This window comes from Taurulus bubalis (genome assembly GCF_910589615.1).
Source record: "Taurulus bubalis genome assembly, chromosome: 11".
Classification (NCBI taxonomy): Eukaryota; Metazoa; Chordata; class Actinopteri; order Perciformes; family Cottidae; genus Taurulus; species Taurulus bubalis.
The window spans coordinates 2,104,728-2,115,274 of NC_136599.1; the positions used below are offsets into that span (position 1 = coordinate 2,104,728).

Consider the following 10,547-nt stretch of genomic DNA (forward strand, 5'->3'; position numbering starts at 1 on the left):
TTAATATTGCACCTGTTGAAGGCTGAATTCTCTAAATCTCACTGTTTGTTTTTGTGTAATTAAAGAAAACGTGATTAGTTCTCAGTCTTTTATTTTGGAGGACTGCTAACCGGAAGCGGCTCTTATTGCAGTGAGCTTGACCCGCAGCGGGCGGAAACAGCAGAGGACCAGAACTTGTTGATCTCACAGACTTTTAAAGTTTGTAACTTCTCCGTTCCGGATCGTTCTGATGCGGGTGGACCGGGTCCGGGTCCCGGTCTGAAGGCGGGTCTCTGTTAGCCGTTAGCCTGTTAGCTTCAGGTACCGTCTCGTGCCAGTAAACATGTCGGCAGCAGCGCAGAGAGCGACGTTCCTGTTCCGGCTGCCGCCCGCCGTCCTGTGGGAGTTCTGCCGGGTCATGGACGCGCTGTCGGACCTGGACTGGACCCGCTTCGGTGAGTCCAGAACCGGAACCAGAACCCGGAGCGGCTAACGCTGCTAATGCTAACAAGGTGGAGCGCTACCTGTCCGTGTAGCATCAAGTACACAAGTATTACTCTGTTAACAGTACCATCAAGTACACAAGTATTACTCTGTTAACAGTACCATCAAGTACACAAGTATTACTCTGTTAACAGTACCATCAAGTACACAAGTATTACTCTGTTAACAGTACCATCAAGTACACAAGTATTAATCTAATAACAAGTACCATCAAGTACACAAGTATTACTCTAATAACAAGTACCATCAAGTACACAAGTATTACTCTAATAACAAGTACCATCAAGTACACAAGTATTACTCTGTTAACAAGTACACATCAAGTATTACTCTGATAGTAAAGTAATAGTACACTATTGTTATCCTGAAACTAAAGTAAAAGTACACAATATTATCTTGATGCTGAAGTAAAAGTACACAATATTATCCTGATACTGAAGTAAAAGTACACAATATTATCTTGATGCTGAAGTAAAAGTACACAATATTAACCGGATACTGAAGTAAAAGTACACAATATTATCCTGATGCTGAAGTAAAAGTACACTAGTATTGCCATCAAACGATACCTAAAGTAAGTGGTAAGTATTCATCGTCTAGAATAAAGTATCTCTGTTATATTATGGGATTGTTTTGATGTATTAAAGTGTTTTGAACTACTTCAATCAAAAAGTTTAATCTTCATCAATAATAATAATTTGAATCTGTAAAGTAACTCAAGCTTTCAGAAGAATGTAGTACAAAAAGTACCTTGAAGTAGTATACACAGTACTGATATGTGTTGTTGTGTGTCTGAAGCCTCAGAGGTGCTCGGGGATCAGACCGCCGTACGATTGGCTGAGAAGAGGGGGAGGCGGACCGACTGGGTGATGAACCAATGGGAGAGCAGGAACGGTTGTGTGGGGGAGCTGGTCGACCTGCTGGAGCGTCTGGAGCTGCTTCGCCCCCGTGATGTCATCCTGGGCTGTGAGTTCTCTGACCTGTGATGACCTCTGTAGGGTCAGAGGTCACACACACAACAGCTGACCTCTCTCTCTCTATCTCTCTCTCTCTCTCTCTCTCTCGCTCTGCAGGGGCCTCCAGTCTGAAGCCTTCCTCCTCTCCTCCTCATCCTCCTCTTCCTCCTCCTGAGGCAATGCCCACACTGAGCACCGTCAGACTGAGCTTGACAGGTCACACACACACACACACACACATACGTAACACTCACACACAGGTAACACACAACCACACACACACGGGTAACACACACACACATACACACACATGTAACACTCATACACGGGTAACACACACACACACACTCATGTAACACTCATACACGGGTAACACACACACACACTCATGTAACACTCATACACGGGTAACACACACACACACACACACTCATGTAACACTCATACACGGGTAACACACACACACACTCATGTAACACTCATACACGGGTAACACACACACACACACACACTCATGTAACACTCCTGCACGGGCAACATACACACACTCATGTAACACTCACACACGGGTAACACACACACACACAGTTAACACTGACAGACACACACAGGGAACACACTTATACACACACACAGGTAACACATCCATACACGCACACAGGTAACACTCACGGACACACAGGTAACACTGACAGCCACACACACAGGTAACACTGACAGCCACACACACAGGTAACACACACACACTCAAACGGGTAACACACACACACACAGGTAACACTGACAGACACACACACACACCTTTACCTCAGTGTTGAACCTGTTGTTGTTTACATTAAGAACCGTTCATCTGATCTCAGCCTTAAGGTCAAAGCTTTGTAGGTGTAGGTCAGAGTTTGTAGAAAGACAGCAGTTAGTTTTCCGGCCGTGTTTTTTTATTGTGAAAGGGTTTCTAAACGGAGCTCCTCTCGAGGTTCTGATCCAGAAGTTTAACTTGTAGGCAGGATGAAGAGTGAACGATCCACTTCCTGTTCTCCATGCAGATGAAGGAGGAGGAAGAGGAAGACCTCTCCCCCGACCGGCCCCGCCCCCACCCAACCTGAAGTCTGACTACCACCAACCTGCCCAGGTAACACACACACACACACATGTAACACGCACACACAGGTAACACTGACAGACACACACAGGTAACACACACACATACACACACAGGTAGCACTAACAGACACACACACAGGTAACACACACACAGACACACACACACACAGGTAACACACACACAGGTAACACTGACAGACGCACACAGGTAACACACACATATACACACACAGGTAACACTCACAGACACACTAACAGACACACACACACAGGTAGCACTCACAGACACACACACGGGTAACACACACACACACACACACAGACAGGTAGCACACACATATACACACACAGGTAACACTGACAGACACACACACACGGGTAACACACACTCACAGGTAACACTCGCAGACACACATATACACACAGGTAACACTTACACACGGGTAACACTGACGACACACACACACACAGGTAACACACACTCACACTCACACACGGTGATGATGATGATGATGGTGATGTCGCTCCTCAGCACCCCCCGGTGGTGTCGAGCAGCAGTGGCGTGATGTGCTGGTCGTATGAAGAGGTGCATGCTGGGACGATGGGGTTCACCCCCTCCCTGCAGGTGGGGGAGGGCGGGTTCGGGGTCGTGTACCGAGCGTCTCTGAGGAACATCGACTGTGCCGTCAAGAGACTCAAACAGGTCAGCCAATCACAGCGCAGACACACGTCACATGGCGACCTCACCTCTGTGCTGCAGCGGATCAGAATTGTGTTTCTATTGGCTTTATCATAGAGGAGTGTAACACCTTTATCACCTGAGTCTGCACCGATCAGAGTGATTCTACACGTGTCACTGACAGGAAGTGGACTGTGATTGGTCAGAGTTGTTGTTGTTGTTGTTGTTGTAGGACTGTCTGCTGGACTGGACTCGGCTGAAGGAGAGTTTTCAGACTGAAGTGGACAAACTGTCAAAGTGAGTACAGCTAATATAAATATATATATGTATGTATGTATGTATGTATGTGTATATATATACACACACATATACACACACACATATATATATATATATATATATATATATATATATATATATATATATATATGTGTGTACACACACACACAGTATATATGTCTGTGTTCTGATCAGTTTGTTGTTCAGGTTCAGACATCCGAACATCGTAGATCTTTTGGGCTTCAGTGAAGGACCAGAATCAGTGTGTTTGATCTACAGCTACATGGAGCTCAGATCCCTGGAGGACCAGCTACACAACGTAACACACAACGTAACACACAATGTAACACACACAACGTAACACACAACACCCACACACAACAAAACACACAACGTACCAACCACACACACAACGTAACACACAATGTAACACACACAACATAACACACAACATAACACCCACACACAACGTAACACACAACGTAACACTCACACACAATGTAACACACACACAGCGTAACACACACACAACTTAACACACACAACGTAACGCACAATGTAACACACACAACGCAACACACAATGTAACACACACACACACAACGTAACACACACAATGCAACGTACAATGTAACACACAACGTAACACACACAACGTAACACACACAACATAACACACAACATAACACACACAATGTAACACACACACAATGTAACACGTACACTACGTAACATGCACACAATGTAACACACACAATGTAACACACACAACGTAACACATGAACACACATTGTGACTGTGTGCTCTATGTTCTTATTTTTTTATTTATTTCATTGTTTAGCTTTTAGGATAATTTAAAAATGTTGTGTAAAGTGTCTCCGAGTACCATGAAAAGCGCTGATATTATATATATTATATATATATTATATGATATATATTGTGTGTGTGTGTGTGTGTGTGTGTGTGTGTGTGTGTGTGCGCTCTCAGGAGTGTGTGTCTCTGTCCTGGCCTCAGAGAGTGGGCGTGGTTAAAGGAGCCTCAGCAGCGCTGCAGTTCCTTCACTCCCCACCAGGCGGACACGCACCGCTGATCCACGGAGACGTCAAGAGGTCCGCAGACAATCGCCGTTCGACGCAAGCCTGCGGTTCGATTCTCGCTCTGAATTCTGAGGCCCTGTCTCCGTCTCTGTCTCCGCAGCTCAAACATCCTGCTGGACCGCCATCTTGTGGCCAAGCTGGGGGATTTCGGTCTGGCTCGCTGCGCGGCGTCTCGCGGCCCGGTGGGGCGTTCGGCGGGGCGCTCGGCGGCTCAGACGGTGTCGGTGGGTAAGACGGCGACGGTCAGAGGAACGCTGGCGTACCTGCCCGCTGAATACGTGAGGGACGGGCAGCTGGGAACGGCTGTGGATGTCTACGGCTTCGGAGTGGTGAGACGCCGCCGGGGCTGATGGGAAATGTAGTTGGTTCACCGGAGACGGAAGATCGCCGCTGTGATCGTCAAAGACTTTTTAAATTCTCTGAGGCTCACTTTGATTTAGAAGAGTTTGTTCCATCAGAGCAGCAGAACCCCAATCTAGTCCTGATCCACTATAGTCCTGATCCACTATAGTCCTGATCCCTCTAGTTCTGATCCACTATAGTCCTGATCCACTATAGACCTGATCCCTCTAGTCCTGATCCACTATAGTCCTGATCCACTATAGTCCTGATCCCTCTAGTCCTGATCCACTATAGTCCTGATCCACTATAGTCCTGATCCCTCTAGTTCTGATCCATCTAGTCCTGATCCACTATAGTCCTGATCCCTCTAGTCCTGATCCACTATAGTCCTGATCCACTATAGTCCTGATCCCTCTAGTCCTGATCCACTATAGTCCTGATCCACTATAGTCCTGATCTATTTAGTCCTGATCCACTATAGTCCTGATCTCTTTAGTCCTGATCCACTATAGTCCTGATCTCTTTAGTCCTGATCCCTCTAGCCCTGATCCACTATAGTCCTGATCCCTCTAGTCCTGAACCCTCTAGTCCTGATCCACTATAGTCCTGATCCCTCTAGTCCTGATCCCCTCTAGTCCTGATCCCCTTTAGTCCTGATCCCTCTAGTCCTGATCCACTCTAGTCCTGATCTCTTTAGTCTTTATCCACTCTAGTCCGGATCCCCTTTAGTCCTGATCTGCTCTAGTCCTGATCCCCTTTAGTCCCGATCTCCTCTAGTCCCGATCTCCTCTAGTCCCGATCCCCTCTTGTCCTTATCCCCTCTAGTCCCGATCCCCTCTAGTCCCGATCCCCTTTAGTCCTGATCCCCTCTAGTCCCGATCCCCTCTAGTCCCGATCCCCTCTAGTCCTGATCCTGCTGTTCTGGTCATCCCGTCTCATGTGTTTCAGGTTTTGTTGGAGGTTCTGACCGGACGTCGAGCTCTGGACAGGAAGTCAGGAGAGACATACCTGGTCAGAACACACACACACACACACACACACACTGATTATTTCTGTGGTGATTGTCTCCGTGATCTGGTTCTGGTTCTGGTTGTACAGAAGGACCTGGTGGAGGAGGTGGAGGACGGTCTGACTGGTTCTCCTGCAGAGGCCTGGAGGAAGCAGCTGGACCACCGGCTGATCCCAGGTCAGTCCTGTGTGTGTTTGTATCAGCTGGTGTTCCTGCTCGTTACCTGCAGCTGCTGTACTCATGGTGTGTCTCCAGGGGGCGCTGCAGATCCTGCTGGCTACATGGAGGTGGTGACTCTGGCCTGCAGGTGTCTGGACAAGAAGCGGAAGAAGAGACCGGCCATGACAGAGGTCAGAAAGACTTGTAAAAAGGGCTTTTGTTAGCAGTTGGTCTGACACCAGTCCAATCCTAGTCCAAGACCAGTCCAATTATAGTCCAACACCAGTCCAATTATAGTCCAACACCAGTCCAATTATAGTCCAATCCTAGTCCAAGACCAGTCCAATTCTAGTCCAACACCAGTCCAATTAAAGTCCAAGACCAGTCCAATTATAGTCTAATTCTAGCAGCAGAAATTAAATAATTTTGATAACAGTGTTATTGTAGAATCACCGGAAACGAAGAATGGTTGCTTCATATCCACACAGGGACCTGACGTTGTGGGTCTTCCTCAGGGAGCCATGTTGCTCCTTTGTTGCGTTACCTGAAGGCGCCGCAGTTCAATCCGTGACATCACCACTAGATATAGTAGTTGGTTTACGTCTAATCTTTCTTCATTTCAAGCTAGTTTTAAAGTTTGTTGCGACACAATTTAAAAATTGAACCACGATTTAGTCAGGTTTTAAAATCCTTGTTTATTTAAAACCAGCATGGTGTTCCTCAGGGATCCTGGTCGGATCCTCTTCGGTTCCTCATGTCGATGTTCTCCTCGCAGGTGTTTGACAAACTTCAGGATATCCTCGTCGTCGCGAGCCAGACCAGGTCCTCCTCCCCCCTTCATCACCCTCCTCATCCTCATCTTCAACCGCCCTCCCCGTCTTTCCCCAAACCCCCACGGCCCCTGGACTGCAGCGTGGGAGCGCTGTCCACCCAGCTGTCCAAACTGGGACCACTGGAGGATACCTACCAGCTCTCCCAGTGCTCTCGGTTGTCCTCCTCCTGCTCCCTCACCGCTCCTCACGCGCTACACTCCTCTTCCTCTTTCTCTTCCTCCTCCTCCTCCTCCTCTTTCGCCGGTCCCTGTGAAACCGATGAGAGTCGAGGCTTCTCCCAGTATGACATTCGCTCCCAGTTCAGCTCTAATGGGAACGGCTCCAGGTCTCTCCAGTCTCCATCCCCCAGAGACCAGTATCACAGTCCAACTGGATCCACAGGGTCCCAGCCTTCTGTCCCCACTGAAGACCAGTACCAGTTCCCTCCCCTCACTGCCCGTCCACCAGGACCAGACACCGAAGGGCAGACCACAGTAGAACCCCATGCTGTCCCAGAATGCCTCTCTCCTGGGGGGTCCCTGCAGTCGTTGTCTCCGGACCCCTCAGGTACATCAGCAGTCCAGGTCTAGTCCAATGCTAGTCCAAGCCTAGTCTAATGCTTGTCCAATACCAGTCCAAGTCTAGTCCAACACCAGTCCAGGTCTAGTCCAACACCAGTCCAAGTCTAGTCCAGCACCAGTCCAAGTCTAGTCCAACACCAGTCCAAGTCTAGTCCAACACCAGTCCAAGTCTAGTCCAGCACCAGTCCAAGTCTAGTCCAGCACCAGTCCAAGTCTAGTCCAACACCAGTCCAGGTCTAGTCCAGCACAAGTCCAAGTCTAGTCCAAGTCTAGTCCAACACCAGTCCAAGTCTAGTCCAACACCAGTCCAGGTCTAGTCCAACACCAGTCCAAGTCTAGTCCAGCACCAGTCCAAGTCTAGTCCAACACCAGTCCAGGTCTAGTCCAACACCAGTCCAAGTCTAGTCCAGCACCAGTCCAAGTCTAGTCCAACACCAGTCCAGGTTTAGTCCAGCACAAGTCCAAGTCTAGTCCAAGTCTAGTCCAACACCAGTCCAAGTCTAGTCCAACACCAGTCCAGGTCTAGTCCAGCACAAGTCCAAGTCTAGTCCAACACCAGTCCAAGTCTAGTCCAACACCAGTCCAAGTCTAGTCCAGCACCAGTCCAAGTCTAGTCCAGCACCAGTCCAAGTCTAGTCCAACACCAGTCCAGGTCTAGTCCAGCACAAGTCCAAGTCTAGTCCAAGTCTAGTCCAGCACCAGTCCAAGTCTAGTCCAACACCAGTCCAGGTCTAGTCCAACACCAGTCCAAGTCTAGTCCAGCACCAGTCCAAGTCTAGTCCAACACCAGTCCAGGTCTAGTCCAACACCAGTCCAAGTCTAGTCCAGCACCAGTCCAAGTCTAGTCCAACACCAGTCCAGGTTTAGTCCAGCACAAGTCCAAGTCTAGTCCAAGTCTAGTCCAACACCAGTCCAAGTCTAGTCCAACACCAGTCCAGGTCTAGTCCAGCACAAGTCCAAGTCTAGTCCAACACCAGTCCAAGTCTAGTCCAAGTCTAGTCCAGCACCAGTCCAAGTCTAGTCCAACACCAGTCCAAGTCTAGTCCAGCACCAGTCCAAGTCTAGTCCAACACCAGTCCAGGTCTAGTCCAGCACAAGTCCAAGTCTAGTCCAAGTCTAGTCCAACACCAGTCCAGGTCTAGTCCAACACCAGTCCAAGTCTAGTCCAACACCAGTCCAGGTCTAGTCCAGCACAAGTCCAAGTCTAGTCCAACACCAGTCCAAGTCTAGTCCAAGTCTAGTCCAACACCAGTCCAAGTCTAGTCCAACACCAGTCCAGGTCTAGTCCAGCACAAGTCCAAGTCTAGTCCAACACCAGTCCAAGTCTAGTCCAACACCAGTCCAAGTCGAGTCCAATTCTAGTCCAACACCAGTCCAAGTCTAGTCCAACACCAGTCCAAGTCTAGTCCAACACCAGTCCAAGTCTAGTCCAATTCTAGTCCAACACCAGTCCAGGTCTAGTCCAATTCTAGTCCAACACCAGTCCAATTCTAGTCCAACACCAGGTTGTCAAAGGACCCGATTACTGTGAATTCTATAATAAAAGTTGTTTATTTGTTTGTTTCGGAGACGATGCAGAATGTAAAGCTGATCCCTTCCTGTTTCAGTCCTCGTGAGTCCCAGTGAGCAGCGTTTCCTGCAGAGGAAAGCTCTGCACGGAGAAGGAAGGATTCAAACTCCCGAGCTGCTGTCGTCTGATGACCTCTGTACGTAAAGCACTGACATGTTCCATGTCCCTTTTTTTGATTTCACCGCATTTAATGTCCTCATCTGGCGTCTCGTGTCTTATTTCCTGTGTGACATCAGACGGTGGGAGGAGTTCTGAGCGAGGACCCGAGGAGAGCGACGAGCTGGATTACCTCCCTGCTGAGCGCCACTGACTCGAGCCTCCTGACCCGTCAGTCGCACTCGAGCCTCCCGACCTGTCAGGCGTCTCTCACTGGGTTTCATGAACTGGGAGACGGACGCTGTGTCTCTGCTTTGATGTTGAATCAACATGTGAAGCAGAACTGAAACAATTCATTCACTAACTTTGTACAAATCAATAAACACAGTCACATGACTGTATCACATCATCAAACCTGCTGTGACTGTTACCAATGATGTAGTCTTACCAGTATCATGTTATCAGTGACTTTGTGTTACCAGTATCATGTTACCAGTATCATGTTATCAGTGACTTTGTGTTACCAGTATCATGTTACCAGTATCATGTTACCAGTGACGTTGTGTTACCAGTAAGGACTGTGATTGGTTGAAGAGGAGGACCTACAAGAAACTGACAAAATAAAAGTCTTTTAGGATTTCTCGTACATCGTCAACCAAATCAGAACGCTGAATCTTTTATTCTGAAGGTTTGGTTGTCATGGAAATGACGAAGAATGCAGAATCAACAGTTTTCACTTTTCTTAACGCAGATTAAGCCCCGCCCCCACGGTGCTATCGGTGACAATAATAGTAGTAATAATAATAGTAATAATAACAACACAAATAGTAGTAATAATTATAGTAATAGTTATAATAATAGTAGTAATAATAATATAATAATGAATAATAGTAGTAATAATAATAGTAATAAGAACAATACAAATAGTAGTACTAATTATAGTAATATATTTATAATAATAATAGTTAAAATAATAGTAATAATATATTAATAGTAGTAATAACAGTAATAATAGTAAAAAGCGACCTGTTGAGTTCAAATATTATAAAATGAAATACTATAAATATTAAACAATATTATTTAAACTGAATTGGAACTTTAAATATAAAATAATATTATTTATTATGGACTAACTTTAAATAAATGTCTTTATTTTATTGAGATTTGAATTGGTTTTGTGTCCAAATACAAAAACATTTCAACATTATTAATAAAGAAAACTCGATCGATTATCTCATGATCAGTAAGCGACACAGACTCAACGTAGTTATCGATCTGTTCCACAGAAATCCGTCTCACGTACGAGTCTGTGTGCGCGCATGTACGTGCGCGCGCCCGCAGCGTCGTGAGCGCGCCTCGCGGTGCTGATGGAGCGTAGCTTCA

General features: G+C 47.0%; 1 protein-coding gene across 4 annotated transcripts; it reads left to right on the top strand.

Annotated features, from left to right (window-relative positions):
- The first annotated feature begins 341 nt into the window (after positions 1–341).
- Positions 342–9,774, top strand: irak1 (interleukin-1 receptor-associated kinase 1). 4 transcript variants are annotated; one of them, XM_079226697.1, is made up of 15 exons: positions 342–434; positions 1,282–1,449; positions 1,557–1,655; positions 2,483–2,568; positions 3,073–3,243; positions 3,452–3,516; positions 3,694–3,817; positions 4,486–4,607; positions 4,696–4,924; positions 5,886–5,948; positions 6,036–6,123; positions 6,202–6,296; positions 6,881–7,484; positions 9,106–9,204; positions 9,305–9,774. In XM_079226697.1, the coding sequence occupies exons 1-15, from the start codon at positions 398–400 to the stop codon at positions 9,376–9,378; spliced, it is 2,124 nt and encodes a 707-aa protein (XP_079082823.1). In that variant the 5' UTR covers positions 342–397; the 3' UTR covers positions 9,379–9,774. The 4 variants fall into 4 exon arrangements, with proteins under 4 accessions (XP_079082823.1, XP_079082824.1, XP_079082821.1 ...); XM_079226698.1 differs by having other exon boundaries at positions 6,214–6,296; XM_079226695.1 differs by having other exon boundaries at positions 6,036–6,296.
- Positions 9,775–10,547: the final 773 nt, after the last annotated feature.

Coding starts and splice junctions, on each gene's coding strand:
- irak1 (XM_079226695.1), top strand. CDS start 398: ATGGACGCGCTGTCGGACCTGGACTGGACCCGCTTCG. Junction 2,569..3,072: donor ACTACCACCAACCTGCCCAG/GTAACACACACA, acceptor GTCGCTCCTCAG/CACCCCCCGGTGGTGTCGAG. Junction 3,818..4,485: donor TGGAGGACCAGCTACACAAC/GTAACACACAAC, acceptor GTGCGCTCTCAG/GAGTGTGTGTCTCTGTCCTG.